The sequence below is a fragment of the Antedon bifida genome, chromosome 1 (assembly GCF_963402885.1).
Source record: "Antedon bifida chromosome 1, ecAntBifi1.1, whole genome shotgun sequence".
Taxonomy (NCBI): domain Eukaryota; kingdom Metazoa; phylum Echinodermata; class Crinoidea; order Comatulida; family Antedonidae; genus Antedon; species Antedon bifida.
Genome location: NC_136226.1, coordinates 7814279 through 7836643, shown reverse-complemented (window position 1 = coordinate 7836643; position 22365 = coordinate 7814279). Strand labels below are relative to the sequence as shown.

Genomic DNA, 22365 nt, shown 5'->3' with positions numbered 1-22365 from the left:
TTTTATATAATAGTAAAGAAAGATTTGCGGTACACTGTCTAATTCCTAATAAGGAGGTAGAGTTGAGAAAGTCTTGACTTTCCGGTTCTTGTACTAAAATCTTCTGTAGTTTTACCATCTGACTCCATAATTTTGTTTTTTTTTAAATTTTATGTCTTTAGGCAATGTGGCCACGGATTACCCTATCAGATAGGTGGTAATCCCTCTGATACAGGGGCTATTCTGGAACCAGTTCACCGGGGTAACCCCCTACTCTTCTCGAATAATGAACTGAGTTCTTTAAAGTGCACACAGGTTATAACTGTGTACACTGGACCTACGGTTTATAGTCCTTATCCGAGAAGACTTGTTCCACCACCAGAACTAGGAGCGAGTCGGCCTCGAACCCTTGTGGCCTGTGGCTCTTACGGTAAACGGCTCCCTGCCTTAACCGCCATTTGACTCGCTAAGAAAATTATAGTACAACAAACGAAATGTTGAGACATTCCTAACTGTTATACCCACTTCCTTTTTCACATGGTTTACTGCAAACCTTTGTTTACCATGCAAACTTTTTAATATAAAACAAATACCCACCTTCTTCACTGCTCGAGTGTTTTGGATTTCCGTTCGGTTGATATTTCAACTGAACTTTACGATTTATGCCCGAGAAGTGACCGTACATCTCTAAGACGGTCTTTAATTGTTCAAGTTTTGATTCTCGCTCGCATATTTCTTGTTTCTCCGCGTCTCGCTGTCTTTGTAATTCCTCAAGAAGGAATCTTGCGACGTCTAAGACTTCCTGTAACTGCTTAGGTCGTTTTAATTTGATTTTGCCTTTAACCATTCCATCATACTTTTCAAAGAGCTGAAAAAATCTAGAATCATATGAAATAAGAGTATAATATAATAATAATTAATATTCTGATTCAGTATTCATGTATACAGTAGGTAATATTATTCTTTTGTTTTTATTAAAAACAATATTATTATCAAAGAATACAATATTATGCAGTATATAATGGTATTGAGATGAAACAGAGGTATTGAGAAGATAACACCATTTGGTTCATAAGAATATATATTTTGTTAATAGAAGAAAACAATTTTTCGTTATTTGTGTATAGAAAATTCATTTATTGACCTTGAATAGTTTTTAAAAAATCCTAAAAAATATCTATCTAATCATATCTAACCACTAGCCATCAGCGTAAGCTCGGTGGTCTAGAGGTATGAACGCCAGGCTAGTGATCTGGAGGTCGTGGGTTCGAGTCCCACCCGAGAACTACTTGCGATTTTTTTCGCAAGTATTCTCAAATGTACTTAGTATAAAGTACAAATTACGTCAGAGTAGGGCAAAACATCTAATTACTCAACTCCCTGACGCAAAACTACAATTACAATCCTGTTGGTGCAGTACCCGCTGCTTACTTGGGCTTGAATCTAACCACTAGCCATCAGCGTAAGCTCGGTGGTCTAGAGGTATGAATGCCAGGCTAGTGATCTGGAGGTCGTGGGTTCGAGTCCCACCCGAGAACTACTTGCGATTTTTTTCGCAAGTATTCTCAAATGTACTTAGTATAAAGTACAAATTACGTCAGAGTAGGGCAAAACATCTAATTACTCAACTCCCTGACGCAAAACTACAATTACAATTATAAAATATCATTATATTCATGAAATGCTTACTTAGGGTGTTTGACTTCCATTTTCATCTTCTGCTTTGGTGTTCTGTCGCCATGACGAATGACAGCAATCACACATCTAAGTTCCATCCTAAATGTGAAAGAGAATATGTTTATTCAGTAAGTCAATATACAGTACAAAATGCTGAAACACTGAGGCCCAAGTTGTATGCTTCAAATGTTGGTATCGGCAACTAGCCTTATAGACTCTGTGTGGCGTGTGGTTGTGTAATTCTGGAACCTAATGGGTAATCTGTGAGATCCATGTATTTACTTGTTCTTTTTTTCCTTTTGTGTGCCAAATTAAAGCTAGTATTACATGGAAATTGATGTACATGATTATAGAATTGTATGTTTTATACATCTTTCTTTTATTAGTGGATGCTTAATTCATGCATCAACATGTCAAGACCGAAATATTGTGTTATTATAGCCAAGGTGCACTGGTGATAAAAACAAATAGGACAGAGGGTTAATTTTGCAAATTATAGATTGGTTGTGAGGAGAATATTTACTTTTCCACTCCTGAGGACGATTAAAGCATATTGATCAAAATGTCGAGAAACTCAACAGTTCTTTTCAGAACTAATATACGTGGTGTACCGCAAACTTTATATCAATATTTACCTTGGTAATATGGATGGTAAATCAAAGAATTTTTTTTAATTTGATGCAAATTACAGGTCAAAGTTTTATAGCCCATTTAACATGTCTGTTCTTTGCATACAAGCTATTGCCGCTATTTTCATTTTTTCATAAAAATGATGTGCCGCTGTGGTCGAGGGTTCAGATTTTTATTTATTTATTTACATAAGCAATATTAAGTGAACTTTGTAATTTTGAAAGTGTAATAGATGCGCATCATAATCAGTTCAACATGAATTGTGGGTAATTATGATGCAATACTGTAGTTAAAATCGACTTTGCACCATATATGGAATCAAATGACTGAGTAATGGCGGTCTCTCAAGTTCACTATGACTACATAGATTATATTCTGCTATTTGAATACGTCTTAGTATTGTGTAACAACTGGTAATGAACCAGCATAATCAATGTCCATTTAGTGAGAAACATTTATTCCCATTTCCTTAGAAGTTCGGAAACAATATCTGTAAAGGGTATTACTCATTAATTTGCTAATTAATTACTTGTAATTATTATTTCCTTTGAACAATTGAACTTCAGGGTTTAAATTTATATTTTGACAATTGAACCTAAACTATTTGATCCATTTCGTTTAAAATAGAATAAAGGCTGTAAATAAAAGGTTCTTTTCCACCTTAAGATTTTATCTTTTTAATATTACAGTCTTTTTTACCAAGTTTATACCATACTAATGTACAGTATATACACGATCACCGCATGCAACAGACATGCATAAAACCTTGTCATTTATACAGTACTTTACCAGGGCCGTAGTAACCAGTATAGTTGGTAAGGTTTTAACATGATCACTTTTTCACAGAGAGGCCATTGACAACTCTGTGGCCAGTACAACTATTGTTCCCTTTTCTTGCTTAATTTCCCATGGCTACGTTTACAGTACTTTCAACTATTGGTATTGTGTCATGAGCTGAGCATTATATAGAAAGCAGTATTGTGTTTAGACTAAGTTTGATTTTCAAACATTTTAGGACATTCTATTATCACCTAGAACAGTTTCCGAGTCTGAGACTGCACTCGGATCAACCACGTTGTCTGAAATAAAGTCCTATGGTCTTGTTGTACTGTATTCTTTATATTCTGTGGGGGGCAGGATGGGTTTCAAAGGTTCTATTTCTTTCACGGAGGGTTTTGTGAATTATAATTTAGTATTGTTGTTAACTTGTTGGTTTCAATTCGATCATGATACGAAGATGAGTTGGACTGTTAATTTTAAGTATCATGCATCATCCACCATGCATAGCAGACCATTCGTAACATTAAATATAAACAAAAACTTGCTTTCCATAAAGAAGTTCAATACTTGTCTTGCGTAAATACTTCTCCAGTATGTTAATCCGCTCTCTAGGAATTTGAATAAAGGTTTTGTATATAGGCCTATATATATACTGTACCTATACTTTTTAAATTGCTTTTCGCTTTATAATCTTGGTATATCAAATATTTGACTTAATTTTATTTTCAAATTTAATATACACTATAATTTAATAAACTAATTATCTAAGTATGAAAAGATATCATTAATAAATTGTTTTCAGTAAAAAAAATGTCATATTTTTAAAGTTATTATATATTATATTATTATGCATGTATATGATACTACAGTATGAATTATAGTTATTTAAGAAGATAAACAATATTAACATTTTTTATATAACTATCATTGGCGCATCTTTAGGATAACATGATATTATAAGCTGTTGGCTATGTAAATTGGGAGTTGGGTATGTGAATGTACAAGGGTAGGAAAATTGTGTACCACCCACTTTCTCCTCCAGTATGAGTACCTACTGTACATGGGTTGTTAACCTAGGTAAAAATCTATCAGATACTTACATTGTTCCTGATGTTGTTGGTACCATTGGAATTTCCTCTTCTAGCCTAAAAATCTCCCACGGGATGTTGTATTTAGGAGCCATTTTACGCATCACCATATTCCTAAAAAAGGGAGAAACCAAATTACACATTTCCATGCAATCATATTAGAATACTAAGTAATTTAAATTTTAACTTATTAATAACAAAAAAACTTATCAAATAACATGTGCATTTAATTGGGCCCAGTGCCAGGGAATGTTACTGTCCAAAAAGGCAAATACAATAATCATAATAATTATTAACATCATCTGGATGTTTTTAACTTTTTAAAATTGTTTATTAAAATTTTTCAATATGTCAATGAGGATCTGCCAAATCTTTTAAAGTCATATTAAATTATTTTAATTACAAAATGATGTTCCAGGACATCACAGAAACCCAAATAATATATATAACTTTTGAAATTTATTATTGTTAATATTTAGTTTGATCAGTACTATTAACTCAATAAGCATTCAACCTGGACCATTTACATATAGTCCAACTGCGCTTTGTTACTGTAAAAAGCGCGATATAAATACTATGTAAAGCGTTTAGAAACGTTTGTATTGGGCATTATAAAGAGTCAACAATTAGTACCATTTCCGAAATTCCCCTTTATGAAAATATTTGAACAACTGAATATAAAATGGCTCAAATCAGTATTTCCGGGATTAGTGTTGTGTCTATTACATTGTAAATAATGTAATTATATTGTAGTCTTTAAGTAACCATTGAACTTTTCAACTTAGTTTCTATGAAACAAAAGTACAAAAACCAAAAACAACACATGTTTGCACAATCGAACAATTGTAAGATTAATTCAACAAAGACATGTATAAAACTGTCTCCAAATTACCCAAGTATCTTTGCACAATCGTCATAATATTTCTTGGAATTCTTGACGAAGCTGAATCCATTGACATCACATACGTATGATTTTCCATTTGCTCTTAACAAGTCAAAGCCGCAGACAGTTTGCTGTAAATAAAATAATTAATGTTTGTAAATGTTTTTTGAGTGAAGATATGCATAATAAAACATTAATGAATTGTAATTGAGAGTTGAAGAGACACACCTTACCGGTGACAGCGTTTTGTTTAATGCTTTTGTCTCTCCTCGGCTTCGTGTCTTGTACTTCATATATATATATATTTCTATGTTTTTGTAATTATTATTTTATGTTTATTGCCGAAATGAATAAAATAAAAAAAAAAATTAAATAATAACACAATATTCTGGCATTCTCAATTTGCGCAACAGACGACCTAATTAGTTAAGGTCACAATATCATTATTTATATTACTCTATGTTGATTCTTTTTAATAATAGAATAGGCATCAAAATAATGTAATTTAGTTTTAGAATAAAAACAATATGCAACCACCCATCCATCCATAGTCAATTTGGAGTTAATTATGTATGAACGTGCAAATTCAGACAAAAGAGGATATATGCTAAATTCATAAAAAAAAACCAATTTAGAAATAGTTCTTTTGATTGTTGTTGGCCCATTTTAAAATGATATTTATTTAAAACGATCAGTTCCATGCCCCTTAACAGATACCGTTGCCGCAGAGAATATTTACATAGTACAGTACTGTTGGTATTTGTCACAGCCAGACATAAGAGTTCCTATCTTGGCAAGGCAAGCTCAGTGTTCTGTTGTTAGATTTCCTTGGTTTGTTTAATTTATTAAATTACTAAAGCTTTGTCTACACTATCAAACTAGTTTGACAAAAAAATGTGATGTGCCCAAATATGGTAGTGATATGCCCAGATATGGTAGTGATATCACATTTTTTTTTTGTCACATAAAGTTTGATAGTGTAGACAGAGCTTTAGGCTACTATGGTAAATTTGTTTTGTTGATGGCTAACTTACTTTAAAGGCTAAGCACACTTTTCTTGCTATAAGTTTCTCCTGATTTGTTAGTATGACTGGATAACGTACTTCTTTTCCATCTTTATCACGTTCTACCTTACCGTCAAGTGCTGGGGATTTCCTGGCCTCTGCATGTGCATAGTCTGGCCCAACTGTGTACACCTAGACAAAACAGATTGATTGTGAATGCGCTACTACAAACGTGAGTTGCAATTCTTTGTATTGTTATATTTATTACATTGTCAACTTAACCTAAATTTGGTAATAAGACTAGTTAGTCTAAAATGTAATAATTTAAGTAATTCTTTAACGATTATTTTTGTATTTTAAAAATTGTAATTCTGTCCGTTAAGTTTTTTTTAACCATTTGAATTACTTTTTATTGCTACATTTATAAATCTTGGTTCCTACTTGGACTCAATGCAAGGGCACACCTGTACTACACAAGTTGACCAATCACAAGCAACAATTCAGGTTAACATTGCGTTGTGATTGGACCATAAATTGGCCTAATGTAATGTAAAAAGACTATAAATTGCTACTTGCTACAATGAAAGGAAATTGCACTCAGGAAATTGATTGCAAAATTTGTTTTTTTTTTAACAACAAGCTTCTAAACTTGTTTATCACCAGGTCTTATCATTAATATTTTTTGGAAATGAAATCTACAATTTTGAGCCAAGTTTAAAAAGCTTTTATTAATTCAACATGTGACAAGATCATTCATTGGAGATATGGTTCTTTATTAGACAAGACTGTCTATGAAAGAAATTGATGATAGAATTAGAAATGATCTATAATACTATAGAGGATTGATTTAAACTCATAAAACAGATTGTTGTAAATTAGCCCTGCAGTAGGAATTATTGTGACCTAGGGGAGTAACCAACCGAGAATCATCCAAAATCTTATTAACTGAGTTATAAATATTAGTATCTGTTTTTACCTTGACATCGGTACCATCAGTCGGCATAAATTCTTCGTAGATGAATGACCCACGTGTCCTGAGGGAGCTGTTTGAGGAGTAAACGCTACTTCTACTACCAACCTTATGGTATGATTGAAAACAAAATACAAATAGAGTTAGTGAAAATGATGCTTTTAAATGGATCAATTTTTCATGATTGTCTGTTTGTGTGGGGGTGGGCGGTGGTCAGTGAAAAGAGGGTGGTCATGGTAGTGGGATATGTTCAGACCTACAGAGGTAACCAACAAATCTTGACATTTCATTCTTCCTCCAAAAAATGGTTCATGTATGAATGATCTGCCACATGCTATTAAAGAGGCAAAATCGATCGATAGGATAGACACTCGAGCTCCTGTGAATACTGTTCCGCTCTCATATGGGAGTTTTAAGGTGCTGAAGAATGGAGCGGTGTAAATGGTTCCTCTGCTTTTCTTCTTTTTTTTGGGGGTTATTTTAGGAAATTTTATGGATCATTTTAGTGCGCTTAGAAACATTGTATTAGGTGCTATGTGACTTTTTGTGAATTTTTTTATAAAAAGAGAGAAACTCTAAGCTTCACAGCAACACAAATATGTTATCTTGTTTAGGTATTTACACTTGTTTTTTTATGTTACCTTTCTGAATAGTCTCTGACTGCCTCCACCTGCTGAATGTGGGTAGTATATATACACATTATGATCTTCCGCATCCACTGGTTTCTCTACAAAAGGTTTTTGAAATATTTGTCCACAAACTTCAATTTGATCATCATTATCAGCAATTTCAATTTCTTCTGGTATACTGTTATTATCTCTATCTAATACAACGTATCTAGGCAACCCTATGCCTTCGTCTTTTAAAATTTTATAAACTTCTCTCCTAAAAAAAATAAAACAAAATTGTTAATTTTCAATTATACAGTATATAAAAATTCATTTTAAATTGTGTTAATTTAAATTTATTCAATTAATTTAAAATAAAAACTAGAGGGTACTCCGAGAGTACAAACCTCCGCCTACTGTAAAATTCCCCTACATAAAATTTTCCCGGAAAATATATATATATATATTTTAAATTTTTTTTTTTATTATTAGTGTAAATAGGCTAACTGCACACTGCAAAGTTGTGGATGAGAGTTTGGTGTAATGGTTATGTATCCAGCCTCTCACAGTTGAGATCGCTGGTTAAAGTTTTTTTTTTATTATTATTTTTTTATTCCTTTTTTTGTTTTGTTTTTTGTGGACCTTGATCTTTGACCCTGACCCTTCAAAATTTAACCACAATTATATGATGAGTCATTGATCATTGTGGCTAAGTTTGGTGAGATTTGGATAAAAACTGTGGCGATCTCTAGGCAGTAAAATAGTTTTTTGTTCATTGTGACCATGACCTTTTCCCCTCAAATTCGAACTCGTCCGAGCTTTTGAGGCATAGATCATGGCGGAGGTAATAAATAAATGTTGTGAGACCAGAGAGGCCTTAAAAAAATTGGGGAAAAATCATGGTTAAATTATTGTGCTGTTGGTGCAATACTTGCTGTTTCCTTGGATTCAAATCTAACCTTAAAAGCTTGGTAGTTTAAGAGGTACAGTATGATTACCAGGCTAGTAGTTTAGAGGTTATAGGTTAGAGTCCCACACGAGAATTGTGTTCTCAATATGTACTTATACAAATAAAATTAAAATAAATTAATTCACAGTACAGTAAACAACTATTCCATAATTGTTGCACATCAGATTGTACTAATAGTATAAAACCATTCCCACCTACAAAAGAAACCCAATTTACACAAATTCTTTACCTGTCCCTTAGTGTATGCTGACTATGGAGGTCATTGATAACGTATGTCTTTCTTGACTCCGCATAAGCAATTGCTTTATCCAATGGGAATCCAGTAGAAAAGAAAGAGATCAAACAATCACAATGTGGCCAGTTGCTCACAGGCTCCGTTAAGATCATCTCCTCATCGAAAATAACAATGTTGATTCCTTCAAACTTTCCAAGTCGATCTAAAATCTCATGCATCGGTTTCGAATGCGATTTTTTTTTCATAGCACATATTCCGACAACAACCCTAATGCTTTCAGGTCCACGATTAAAACTGTCATTCGAACCCTGTTAATAAAAAATAATATAAATGAGTAGTTTGAAATGACATTGAAAATATTGAAAGTAATTCATTCATTTAAAGTATACAGTTAATAGTAGTGTGCAGATGTTCTAAGTAAAAAAGGCAGTGGCTATCAAAGATGATCAATTTCATCCGGCCTCTAGTATGTTCCAGTTGATGCGCAGCGGTCGGCGATTTCGTTCTATTAAGGCCAATAAGGCACGATTTACAAATAGTTTCTTTCCAGGATCTATTAGAGCCTTAAACATAATGTAGACACTTTTTTGTAATGTTTTTGTTTTTGAGTTCGTGGTGTGTCCGTTGGATATTATGCTCCGCCAACAGAGCAAACAGAATTTCTATGTTTTTTCTTAAAACAAATGATAATAAATGATACTTGTCTTGTCTTGAAGTAGATGCCGGATTTTCCAAACTTGCTGGACTCAATAGTTTTTAAAATTACTTACAGTAACCTATTTTTTTTGTTTTCCTTGATCTTAAATAACAAACTAAGTCTCTTACCTCACTACTGCATGACTGAGCCACAGATTCCTCATCCAAAAAGAAAGAGGGTAAGGCAGCTGGCGGTGTTAAACCTTCTTCCATATTAGAAAAAAAGTTTTTGGATTCTTCTAATAATACCTAAAAATAAAATGACAAAAAAGTTTATACAGCGTGTGTGCGAATGTTGGTTTAAATAATATCGAATATGAAATTACTTTTCTAAATAGTAACACCAGAACTAGACACCACTATATTACTGGATGAGGGGCAATAACTACTCTACTTTGTTAATTAATACTCTCTTACCATTATGACTACTACTGATTCACATGGAGCTAACAGTTGAAATGATGGACGGAATTTACTTACACTACAGAACTAGATACATTGATGATTGCATTTCCTGATATTAAGAGGTAGTGGCTTGCTGCCAGATAATTTAATTAGATAAACATTTTATTAATATTATTGTGTAGGCCTACATTGAAGTTGAACCATGAAGTCTACTACTCTGGAGTTTAGCAAGGGCTACAGTAGTTAGAGGCCCAACATTAATAATAATAAATAAGTAAGATAAAACATGGAGGTATAATATACTAATAGGCCTAGCTAGGTAATACTGCAAATAATATTAAATGTACTCTACACACTAGGTTTATCCTAGGCTAGCTAGCTAAAGGCTGGGTTAATTGCACAAGCCACAAGCTGGTTCTCTCCTCCTACAGCCAGGGAATCTCTAGCTAGCCTAGGCATACTATTTACTAGGCTAGGCCGGGAATCCGGCTAGGCCTAATAGAGGCCCTAGAGTAGGCACCTGCAAGTTACGAGGCCACGCCCACTTTTTATGTCGGCGAAAATGTGTGACTAAATTGCGGACCGGTCCGCGACCGCCAGCTGTAATTAATTCATAAAAATACGACGGGATTGGTCATGGGCTAAGATTTTGACCTCAAAATGTCACGCGGAAGTTATTGTACAGCTGAGTTATTTTCAAAAATTTTTGTGACCACGTTTATCGAGTGTTGCAGATTGTTAAACATTACCGTTCACAAAATACGCCTAATATTCATCAAAGGTAAGTGTTATGAATATTTTGATATTGGTAATAGTATTAAGCATTTTATAATCTTTCATTATACTATAAGTTTGAGAAATTTGGTGTACGTAAAGCTGCACTTTGGGCACCCCCCGTAATCGCCTATTTGTCCTAGTTTTGCATTCGGTCTAGGCTAGTGCTAGAGAAAAGGATTTTGGCAGTGCGAGGCTCGTCGCCGTGGGCGATGAACTCGTCGATTGTAAAAATTTAAATACAGTACAGTATATCTAACAAGTATTTTATTGCAAATATATTATAAATAATAGGAATGTTGTGAACGGCGCCCGCTGGGTAAACAGACCACCCCTCCGACCGAACGAGGGCGTCGCCCCGATAGCTTGATTTGCATACAGGGGGTATGCAAATGTTAACGTGGGATCTCGACGCCGCCCGAACCGGTCTATTCGAAGCAGGAAACCAGGAGTAACGGACGTAACCGGAATTAACCCATAGATTTGGATTGACTGCCTTCGGATATTGTGTGATTTAGGTCAGGCGGGACTGACTAAGGTAAGCCTAGTAGCTTTAATTATCAGGCCATTATAGCACCGACCTAAAATCACAACATTGGCGCTGCGAGCAAAAGCTCGGAATATATTTTTTTTTGGAGAGGCGGGAACCTTGATTGCTTTGCATTCTTAACGTGATCGGGTTGATCGCGAGGTATTTCGTCCTCCGAAACATATTAACTTATTGTGCTTACGGTGCATTTGTTAGTTTATTGAAGTTGGTATATTTATTGAAGGTATAACATACCGGTAAAGTTAATCACGCAGTATTGTGGCGTTTGGATACTTGCTGATTAGCGTATCGACGGGGTAGTCGATACGTACCGGGAGTTGTATTTTTGTTGCTATTGTTGAAGTATTAGTGGGCAGTTTATTCGGCCGTATCACCTAGTGGGATACTAGGCGTGGCCGTTGAACTGAGTGGCACCACTAATTTTTTACCTTGATTGTTTTTTTTTGATAACATCTTTTTCGTCCGTCAGTCAGGTTTTTTTTTTCATCTTGAGAAATTATACTGGCTGTGCGTATTATATTGTGTTAACCTCACAGTGGCATTATCGCTCTCCTTTCTTTGCATCGGGGGAAGGTTTAGTGGTAAGTGTTGTTAACTGTATTGACGTCTTTTTGAATAATCTAGTCGCTTTTCATTGCAGGTTTGCTGGTGAAATATTTTATTATATTTGCATCTCCAACAGCCATTTTGCAATATTGTGTGTGTGTTACTGCATTGACGATATTTGATTCTACTGTTGGGCCTGTAATTTTTATTACGTCTGGCGGTATTTTAATTTGTATCGTACTCTTTGCTTAATAACATCTGTCATACACTGTAACTAGATTTAGGAGCATAACAACTTAAGAGAAGAGGGGAAATTTTTAGATCATGTCTAATAAGGTTAAGGTTAACTTTTGCCCAGTGCAAGACCTTCATGGAGTCCCTAATGTAGGGAAGAAACGAGCAGCTAGGATAATTAAATGGCGGGCTACACATGGCAACATTACGTCCTCTAATATTCACCAGATACACGGAATAGCCGGTACTGCCAGGTTAGTTGACTACCTGGATTTTCAACCGAATCCGAGTTTAGGTGGAGGCGTAGGCCAGATGATTGATAATGTGTCCCCTCTAGTGGAAAAACAAAATAGATCGGCCAGAAGGGGGTCGCAGGTCGCACAACCTGTAGATATAGAAGGGGCATACAGGGTACAAAATGACGGGGGCCATAGTGGTCGATACCACGTCCTCTCATCGCCCCAGGCTACTCCTTTATTAGACGTACCAGGTACGTATTATACTGCAGGACCTGCTAGTGATCCTCGTCATCTCGAAGGTGGGCTTAGGGCTTATATGCCGTCCACCTCCGCTGGGCGTTCTGACCCGGATAGAAGTAAGAGTAGGTCAACACAACGTAGGAGCTACATCAAAAAGCCATCTCCAATAACATTAGACTCGTGTTTTAGCTCTAGGGAGGACGAGGAGGAAAGACTCCCCAGGAGACTATCTAAAAACGCTAGGTCTAAAACTAGGGCTCGCCGTCGATCTCCATCGACCAGCGATAGTGACCTTAGTAGAGATGGTACTGATACTGATAGTAGCAGGAGTAGAGAGTCGGATAGACATAGTGCAGGGGCTAGGACAGCAGTGGAGTGTCTTAGGACTACCCCGAGTATCAGGCACTATGAAGGCCGGCAGTGTCTTTTAGAACGTAGGAGGATGCGTAAAAAAGATATACCTAGGTCTCTAACGTTTAGGGGGAGGGGAGACAACTGGTCCTTTTTTAAGCGCCGATTGGCTTCATTTATAGATGAGCAGGAACTCACAAACCGTGAAAGTAAGGACGTCCTTACTTGGTGTTTAGACGGGGTGGCGGCTGAGTTCTATGTGAATCTAATAGAAATGGACGCTGATATGGGCTTTAGGCAGATCATTAAAGCTTTCAACCGACGCTTTAATGAGGACGAGCTCCCCGCAGTCCTCCAAGCTAAATTAGAGACTGCTACACAAAATGAGGGAGAGACTATAGAGGAATGGGGAGATAGAGTGCTAACCCTGACTAGAAAGGCGTTTAAGGATTTGCCCAAGGAGTGGATCCAGGAGCAAGCCGTAGTAGTTAGGTTTTGTATTGGGTGCAGGGACGCAGAAGTAGGTAGGCACGTCATGCACAAGCACTGTTCAACTATTCCCAGAGCTATTAGGGAGTTTGAAAAATATGATAGTTATAGGGGGCTATATAGTAAACGTAAGAGTAAGGTTAAGGATACCGTGAAACCTCATGTTAGGTCTACGGTCCGTACTTCTTTTGCACCCCCACTATCTTTTCAGCTACCTTCAGAAGACCAGGACGATACCGAGGGTGAAACTGGCGATGAGGTATCCATTAAGCAGGTGCGAGGGAGGCCTATGAGGGGAAACCGTGTGACGTTTCAGAGGCCAGCACCAGCTTGGGTTCCTCCGGAACCCGCACCTACGGACGGCCAGAACCAGCCTCGAACTGTGACGTCGGTGCCACCCACCAACAATACTCCTACTACGGAGGCCCGTTTGGCCGCTGTGGAGAGTAATTTCCAGACGTTGAACACCAATCTGGGACGGGTGGAGAACACCGTGAACACGGAGATTGCCGCCATGCGGAATCAATTGGATCAGCTCATGCGTTTCATGAGACCAGGTGAACTAGCTTGCTTTGAATGTAAGGAGGTGGGACATTTCCGCAGGGAGTGTCCGAGGTTAGCGAGCCGTTTGCGTCAGGTTAGTGGCAATGAGCAGGATCCGTTAAACGAGTAAGGGTTGGGTCAGAGGGCCGACGACCTAACCCGGTTCCGGAAGCTGGCCAGGAAGATGGTGGCTCGTCAACTATCTCCAAGCTGGGCCCGATGGCCAAGCCTGTAAATACAGAGGAGGTAGCACCGAATCCTGTGACGATCATCGAGCCATCTACAATTAGCTCAGGGCTGATTGAATCATCGACACCGACGACAACCAAAACTGAAGAGACTCAACCTCGGATTGTTATCAACAGGGTAAAATCGTTGAATGCGTTGCATGCAACTGCTTTTGTAAATGGTACAAAAATTGACGCAGTCGTGGACACTGCAGCGGATTTTACCATACTATCCGATAAGGTTTATAAAAGTCTAGATCCGGCACCACCTGTGGTGTCCACCCTGTCCTTTACTTTGGCAGGGAGGGGGACATCTATGCCAGGTTCGAAGGTGGGGCCTCTACAGTTTACATTGGGAACCAAAGAGTACCATGAATTCTTTTATGTTGCTCCCATCAATGACGATATGCTCTTGGGTGGTGATTTTCTTCATCCACAAGGAGCCGTTATCGATTGTGGAAATTTGCTTCTGGCAATTGGGGGTAGTACCATATCTCTAAGAGGGGATTCACCGGTGGAACCTAGGGTTGCCCAGGTAACAGTGGCTAAACGGAGAGTAATTCCTCCTCACTCAGCCGCTCATGTTAAATGTAAACTTGTGACTAACAATTTATCTATGCCTGATTTCTTTATAGAAACTACTGACGATGTGGCGATACCGGCAACTTTACATCTACGCACTGATGCGCCATGCATCTGTGTCATCAATACATCTGACCACTACCTCACTATGAAAAAGGGTAGACCGATAGGTACGGCAAGCGAAGCTGAAGGGGTGAGTGTGTTCCAGACGGAGGCGACTCCGACCGATGATGCTTTGTTGAACCAAGCGGACGATGACGGTAACCAACCCGAGGGGGTGCCGGCGCACCTAGTGGGCATGTTGGACTCTTCGAGATCTAATCTCGCGAGTGAAGAGGCTGACGCGCTCACTAAGCTATTGGTTGATTACCAGGATGTCTTCGCCGCTCATCAATTCGACATTGGCACCTTTGGTGATATTGAACACAGCATCGACACTGGAGATGCCTCACCAATCCGGCAACGGCTCCGCCATACTCCTCTGCGCTTTGTGGGGGAGGAAGAGAAGGAGATAAAAAAGATGTTGGAGGCTGGTGTTATTCAACCATCCATGTCCGAGTGGGCATCACCGCCTGTGTTGGTCCGGAAGCGCGATGGTTCTGTGCGCTTTTGCATTGACTATCGAGCTCTCAACAACATTACTACTAAAGATGCGTATCCATTACCTCTAATTCGTGATTGCCTTGACACACTGTCGGGGAATATCTGGTTTTCTAAACTGGACGCGATTTGGGGGTACTGGCAGATTAGGATGAAAGATGAAGACCGTAAGAAGACAGCGTTTATCACCAAGCATGGCTTGTATGAATTCGTTAAAATGCCATTTGGTCTTACCAATTGTCCTGCAACTTTCTCCCGTGCCATGGGTTTGGTGCTTCGGGGATTGACGTGGGATATTGTGTTGGCGTTTCTCGATGACATTGTCGTGCTAGGTAAAACGTTCGAAGATCATCTCAGCAACCTCTCTCAGGTGCTGCAACGATTTCGTATTAACAACTTTAAACTCAAACCTAAAAAGTGTGTTTTCTTTCAGAAACAGGTTGAATTTTTAGGGCGAATCGTTGGTGAGGATACTGTGGCGGTGTCCGATTCGGATATAAAGGCTGTTCAGGACTGGCCGACACCTACCAATCTGAGAGAAGTACAGCAGTTCTTGGGGTTGGCTAACTACCATAGAGAGTTCATTGGGAACTTTGCTGGTTTAGCTGCACCTCTATATGAACTCACTAAAAAAGAGGTGAAGTTTCACTGGGATGAGGAACAACAACAAGCGTTCACCGGCCTGAAAGCTGCTCTTGTTCAACCTCCTCTACTCGCCTTGCCGAACGGGACTGATGAATTTATTCTGGATGTCGACGCTTCGGATCAAGCGCTGGGAGGCGAGCTGCTCCAGGTACAGGAAGGTAAAGAGAAGGTAATTGCATACGCAAGTGCCCGTCTAACTCATGAACAACGGAACTATTGCACTACACGCAAGGAGTTGCTAGCAATTGTGTTCATGACTAGGCATTTTAGGCACTACCTTCTAGGCAGACCTTTTAGAGTGCGGACGGATCACAACAGCCTGACCTGGCTCCTCAACTTCAAGCAACCACAGGGGCAACTCGCTCGGTGGATCGAGGAGCTGAGCCAGTACCACCTGCTGATTGAGCACCGCCGAGGACAACACCATGGCAACGCCGATGCTCTTTCTCGCCGACCAGAAACTCATGACAGTAGCCACGAACGGCCTGCGCTTGAAGGGCTTCCCTGTGGGGGCTGTTCGTACTGTCAACGAGCAGATGCAAGATGGTCAGCGTTCCAAGATGAAGTAGACGACGTTGTGCCCATCGCCCACGTACACCAGGTAGCCGTGGACCACCCGGAGGGTACTCTGCCAGGGGACGATGTTCCTTGGGACCCCGGTGGACAAGTAAGTATAGAAGTATCACGGACTGCTACTAACGGTACGATTCAGTTTTCTTTCCTACAGGACGACGACGGTGGACGAGTGTCTGCAGTACAGCTACGCCCGAAGGGAGCCGAGTGTTGGGGTTACTCACTGGACGAGCTACGGCAACATCAAACGAGTGATCCTGACTTGGCACCTGTTCTGGACTGGTTGCAGAATGGGGAACCCTCCGAGAATCAGCTGTTTATCTCCAGCGCTGCCACCAAACACTACTGGCTGAACAGACAACGCCTGAATCTCACGGAAGCAGGTATACTGTTCATCAACCAAGCAGAGGGTACCGGACGACTACTTGTGTTGCCCAAGGAGCTACACGCCGTAGCTCTTAGGTTACATCATGATTTGCCATCGGCGGGTCATCAAGGGGTCGCCCGGACCAAGTTTCGACTGAAGGAGAAGTTTTTCTGGTACGGTATGGCCGGGGATATACAGAGGTATGTACAGACTTGCAACATTTGTAATAGAAGCAAGAAGGCCACTCGCCAAGGTCGACACCAGTTGACCGAATTCCAGGCCGGTGTTCCTATGGAACGCATACATATCGATTTCCTTGGCCCGTTACCAAAAACTGAACAGGGAAACATCTACATTCTGATGATGGTCGACCAATTCACAAAATGGGTTGAGATCAGCCCGCTCCCGTCTCAAGTTGCGGAGGTAACCGCTAGAGCCCTAGTAAGGGACTTTTTCTCTAGATTCGGTGTACCTTTTCAGTTACACTCAGACCAGGGGAGAAATTTTGAAAGTGAATTGTTTGCATCTTTATGTAAAGTTTTACAGATCCACAAGACCCGGACGACAAGCTACCGACCGGCGGCTAATGGTCAAGTAGAGCGATTTAATCGCACACTAATGGATGCTGTACGATGCTTCGTTGGGAAGAGACAGCGAGACTGGGATGTATATCTGCCGCAGATTGCTGGTGCACTACGCGCCACGGTGAACCGCTCGACTGGTTTCACTCCAAACATGCTGATGCTGGGCCGAGAGGTTAATTTACCAGCTGATCTCATGTTCGGAGAATGCCGGTCCACCGATGAGCAGGAAGCCGCCACCTACGTTGCAGACTTGGTAAAAGCGATCTGTGATGCCCATGGCATCGCTAGGGAAACGCTAAAGCAGACTCAGAAGAGAATGAAACGGGACTATGATCTTCGAGTACTGGAACGTCCATACCAATGTGGGGACAAAGTCTACGTTCTTGACAACGCTACCCCTCGGGGAAAGTGCAAGAAATTATGTCCTCCCTGGAAGGGGCCCGGTATTATTACTAAGGTTATTAGTTCTTGTTTATTTCAGGTGCAGCTGAGAAATAAGACGGTGGTTTTAAATCATGACAAGCTGAAGCCCTGTCGGGATCGACAGCTTCCTAAATGGCTGGCTGATTTTAATTTACCTTCTCTCTCTCCACCTACAGATCCGGATGCAGGACCGTTGTATTGTCTATGTCGCCAGCCCTGGGCCGGCTCGTTTATGATACAATGTGACTATTGCGAGGTGTGGTACCACGGTGCATGTGTGAATATTGCACCATCTGAGGCCTTGGACATCGACTTATATCGATGTGCGGACTGCAAGTCCTCAGTTAACAACTAAGTACTCACGTTTACCTTCTCTTCTTCCTCAGATATGGATCAGTTACCGTTTGCGGACGAGAGTGAAACGGAGATTTCCGAGATGGAGGAGGATGTGCTCCTGGCTAGTCCGGGGGTACAGGAGGAACTGACGGTGGCTGGGGATACGGGAGGGGCTTGCCCGGCGGCGAGCACCCCAGCCAAGGGGAAACCAATCTGCCATCTGATGACCCCGAAGGAAGAAGCAGTGGCTGGGGATACGAGAGGGGCTTGCCCGGTGGCGAGCACCCCAGCCAAGCAGAAACCGAAATGCCATCTGGGATGTGGACCAGTGAGCAACATGCGGGTCCACGTCACGAAGACACATGCCCCAGCATGTTTCCGACCACTGGAACGGAGTTCGTGGCGGAGGGCACGGGTGCAGTGGCGGGCACTCACCAGTTTGGCAGAGGAGGGCCTTGGTAAAGGCAGAACACCGGAGGACCTGAGAAGTCTCCTTAACGTCCAGCACCTTATGGGGGATGGCACTGATGTCCTACCTCCGGATAGGAAAACTCGTAGTGCTGTCCTTATGCTGACACGGGTGATTGGGGGAAAGAGGCCCCCGCCTCTCACGATAGCTCCGGTTATCAGTCACCCGTCAGCTCTCATACACTGGCGCTGTGTGATCGCTCTCATCGCCTCTTTTGGTGAAGAGCTTGTGAAGGAGTGTGGTCGTCGGGCTGAGGAGGAGGAGCCGGCAGTGGACCAGACCGCCAAAAAGTCTACAAAGAGGAAAGCGGCAGGTGGAGATCATGGAGAACGACCGACCAAGCGCGATGCCCCGGCACCGAAGGATGGTAGATCAGTGGCGGCGCCACCGATTGTGCAGGGTACATCGGCTTCGCTTGGTTCGGCGCCCAAAGTGTTCGACGCCTGTTTTCATTTGGACCGGTTGCAGAGGGACCTGCAACTTTCCCGACGAGCGGACCTCTGGGACGTGGAGCGAGCGGTGCGGGTGAGAAGTGGAACACAGCCTGTGGAAGTGGTAGGCGGGATTGCCCTGTTTGGCGATCCAACCACTTACCCCACCGAGCGGGAGATTGGCGGACTGGCGAGGAACGGCTGTGCGGTGGGCGTGGGAGTGGCTCCTGGCTACTCGCCGACAACGGTCCAATTCGATAGGCTTCTGGCCTTAGCCCGAACTCGAGATGTTCGAGTAATCGGGAGAGTGGGGTTGGACCATTCGGCCCCGCCTACAGATTGGCCGAGACAAGATCCTGGCTACTCGCCGACAACGGTCCAATTCGATAGGCTTCTGGCCTTAGCCCGAACTCGAGATGTTCGAGTAATCGGGAGAGTGGGGTTGGACCATTCGGCCCCGCCTACAGATTGGCCGAGACAAGATCTACTGCTAAAGAGGGTGTTGGGTCGTTGCTTGGACGGCCGCCACCACCGCATCCTGTGTCTTGAAGTCTCTGGAGTTCAAGGCGATGTCACTGGGGAGGAGTGCTACTTTCGCGTCTTGGACATCCTACGTCTAAGTCGTGTGTTGAAGGAACAGCGTCTGCTTCTGGCAGACTACGCTTCCACGGAAGCCGTAGCCACCGCCTACCTTCGACATTTCCCCAGGACATACTTTAGCGTGACCAGCCGAGTGACGGGTTTTATGGCCGATCAACGCAAGGGCCTGCGTTTCATCGCTACCAATGAAGATCGGCGATTGCTGATGGGGTCCAACGGACCGGACTATCCTCCTGCCGGATACCCAGTTGGAGCACCTCATCTGCTGTGGGCGACCGCCGTCGCCGTGGGACAGGTGCTCGACCGGAGCCCCATGCAGGTCATTGATCTGACATGGAAGAACGGTCGAGATCTCCTTTGAGCCCCCTGGCTCACCCACAACCAGAAGTTTTCAGTTTTTCCAGAAATTTTCCGTTTCAAAAGAACATGGTTCCGTTTCACATTTATTTTCATTTATATCTTTCAGGTATCCAGGGAAGCGGAGGACGGTGCTACAGGCATGTCCCACGGCCAGTGACTACCTGAAGGGATCGTTGGAAGCGGTCTACCTAGCTACGGGTATCGGGTATTTTTCACGTACGAAAATCACCCGGTTCACCTCCGAGGTGGATCCAGGACGGGGTGCCCGCTTTTCAAACACGGGAGGAGTGTTGTGAACGGCGCCCGCTGGGTAAACAGACCACCCCTCCGACCGAACGAGGGCGTCGCCCCGATAGCTTGATTTGCATACAGGGGGTATGCAAATGTTAACGTGGGATCTCGACGCCGCCCGAACCGGTCTATTCGAAGCAGGAAACCAGGAGTAACGGACGTAACCGGAATTAACCCATAGATTTGGATTGACTGCCTTCGGATATTGTGTGATTTAGGTCAGGCGGGACTGACTAAGGTAAGCCTAGTAGCTTTAATTATCAGGCCATTATAGCACCGACCTAAAATCACAACAGGAATAATATATAATAATTTAATATTGATATTTTATTGATCATTGCTTACTTTCACTCACACTTTATATTTATTATAATAAGGCCTATTTTTGTAGTGAGAATAGAAACAAATTCAGGAACCTTGACAACTTTGGGTGGTCGTTTTGTAGTCAGAGGCCGTGTGATAGTTACTATTACTAGGCTGGTGATGGTAGATTAGTTTAAACTAATTGTTGTACTATATTTGCATTATTAATACTTTTATTATATTTAATTTAATTGTATTGTAGGTTATTCTTTGCCTCAAATCAAGGATTAACAAAATATATCTTCAGTTATTTTTGGTAAGTAGTTTTTTTCTTTTAAATAATTCTATATAATCACGCATATTAAAATATTATTTAGTATTAAGTAATATTATTTGATGAACATAACAGCTGAGAAAACAACATGGCATAACTGGTGATATCTCAGAATACTTTAGAATCTTATCTAAATGTAACAAAAGTTTGATTGTCTTGCTGTGGGTATTGGAAGGTATTTGTTTACCTTTTGGAGGTAAGTTTCATTAATACTTTGCTTATTTACAGATGTTTCCACCGAGATGAAACAAGCTTGATCGCCTCGCTACCAACGCCTTCTTCAAGAAGATCACCAAATGACTGGACGTCAACGCCACTGCACTAAATCAGCGTCGTCTACCACAGTTTACAACTCATTGTTTTATATAATGTTTTGCAAATATTTTTTATTTGCTCAAAGGGGCACATGCAAATGTGCAACCTACCCTCGCTGTGATCATCAACCTTGTCGTAGCGAGGCTTGCATGCTTCCTTGTATTGTTAGCCAGACCAATGATGATCATTAAAAAAGTAAAATATATACAAACACACTTAGTGAAGAAAGTATTTGCCAAACAACAAATTGAAAAAAATAGGGAAACTATTTCATATTTTTCGATAATTATTGTTTAAAGTATTATTTGTTATTGTATATAAACAATCAATATAATATGACTATGACTATGAGTGCAATTGGCACAGGCAACTTATTTATATTTACAATGCTAATGTTTTAAATATCTATTTTTTATCACCTAAAAAGTAATCAGAAATCACATTTTACAATAAAACTGTATTTTATTCAGAAATAGCTGAGTACTAGATTGTTTTAATTGAATAAATGTACAATATTTATATTATGATTGAATAAAAGTGGGAAGACCCCACTAAAGAGAAAAAAAGAGTGAGTAATACTGTAATGTTGTTCAGTGAAAAAATGCTCTAACAATATGCTAGTTATCGGGGTTTCAGAAACATAATAAAACCACAACTCTTCCCCCTTCACCACCTCCACCCATGCCCACCTCCACCCAGGCCTCCCCCGCCCTTCTATAAATGCTTGCGATTCTTCATATAACCTAAAAAAATTAAATACAAAATTAATACTGTATAGTTATATTGTAAATAAATTGATTACCGATTACAAATGTCTCCCCCTCCAAAACCCCCCTCCGAACCCACCCACCATTTCTCCACCCTGCCTCATAGGGTCTGCGGAGATGTCCAAGATGTTGAGCATTATGAAAAATAAGTAATTATTTAATTTTGGAGGTTAGCACACATAAGCATGCAATTTGCCACAAATATTTGGTATATAACACTAAAATGCCTATACCAAATTTTTGATACAAAAAAAATCATAAAAAATC

The 22365-nt window shown here is 40.6% G+C and overlaps 2 protein-coding genes and 1 non-coding gene across 7 annotated transcripts in view; 2 read left to right on the top strand and 1 right to left on the bottom strand.

Moving 5' to 3' along the window:
• LOC144840108 (inositol hexakisphosphate and diphosphoinositol-pentakisphosphate kinase 2-like) overlaps positions 1-22365 on the bottom strand; it is a 230941-nt gene that overhangs the window by 208303 nt on the left and 273 nt on the right. For 4 of the 5 annotated variants that reach the window (XM_078695783.1, XM_078695797.1, XM_078695775.1 and 1 more), the window contains exons 2-10: positions 9650-9769; positions 8819-9132; positions 7653-7896; positions 7018-7119; positions 6072-6233; positions 5047-5168; positions 4167-4268; positions 1669-1755; positions 577-857 (exon numbers count right to left, since the gene is read on the bottom strand). In XM_078695783.1, coding sequence (XP_078551909.1) covers positions 577-857; positions 1669-1755; positions 4167-4268; positions 5047-5168; positions 6072-6233; positions 7018-7119; positions 7653-7896; positions 8819-9132; positions 9650-9733 — 1498 coding nt within the window. In that variant the 5' untranslated portion in view covers positions 9734-9769. Of the gene's footprint in view, positions 1-576; positions 858-1668; positions 1756-4166; positions 4269-5046; positions 5169-6071; positions 6234-7017; positions 7120-7652; positions 7897-8818; positions 9133-9649; positions 9770-10277; positions 10297-22365 lie in introns of those variants that run through there. The other variant, XM_078695791.1, reaches the window with a different exon arrangement.
• Trnat-agu (transfer RNA threonine (anticodon AGU)) lies at positions 1193-1267 on the top strand. The gene has a single exon. It is a non-coding gene; the product is annotated as a tRNA-Thr (tRNA).
• LOC144840071 (uncharacterized) lies at positions 10648-21766 on the top strand. The gene is made up of 5 exons (XM_078695736.1): positions 10648-10706; positions 10994-11237; positions 18279-20617; positions 20945-20998; positions 21245-21766. The coding sequence occupies exon 3, from the start codon at positions 18281-18283 to the stop codon at positions 20087-20089; it is 1809 nt and encodes a 602-aa protein (XP_078551862.1). The 5' UTR covers positions 10648-10706; positions 10994-11237; positions 18279-18280; the 3' UTR covers positions 20090-20617; positions 20945-20998; positions 21245-21766.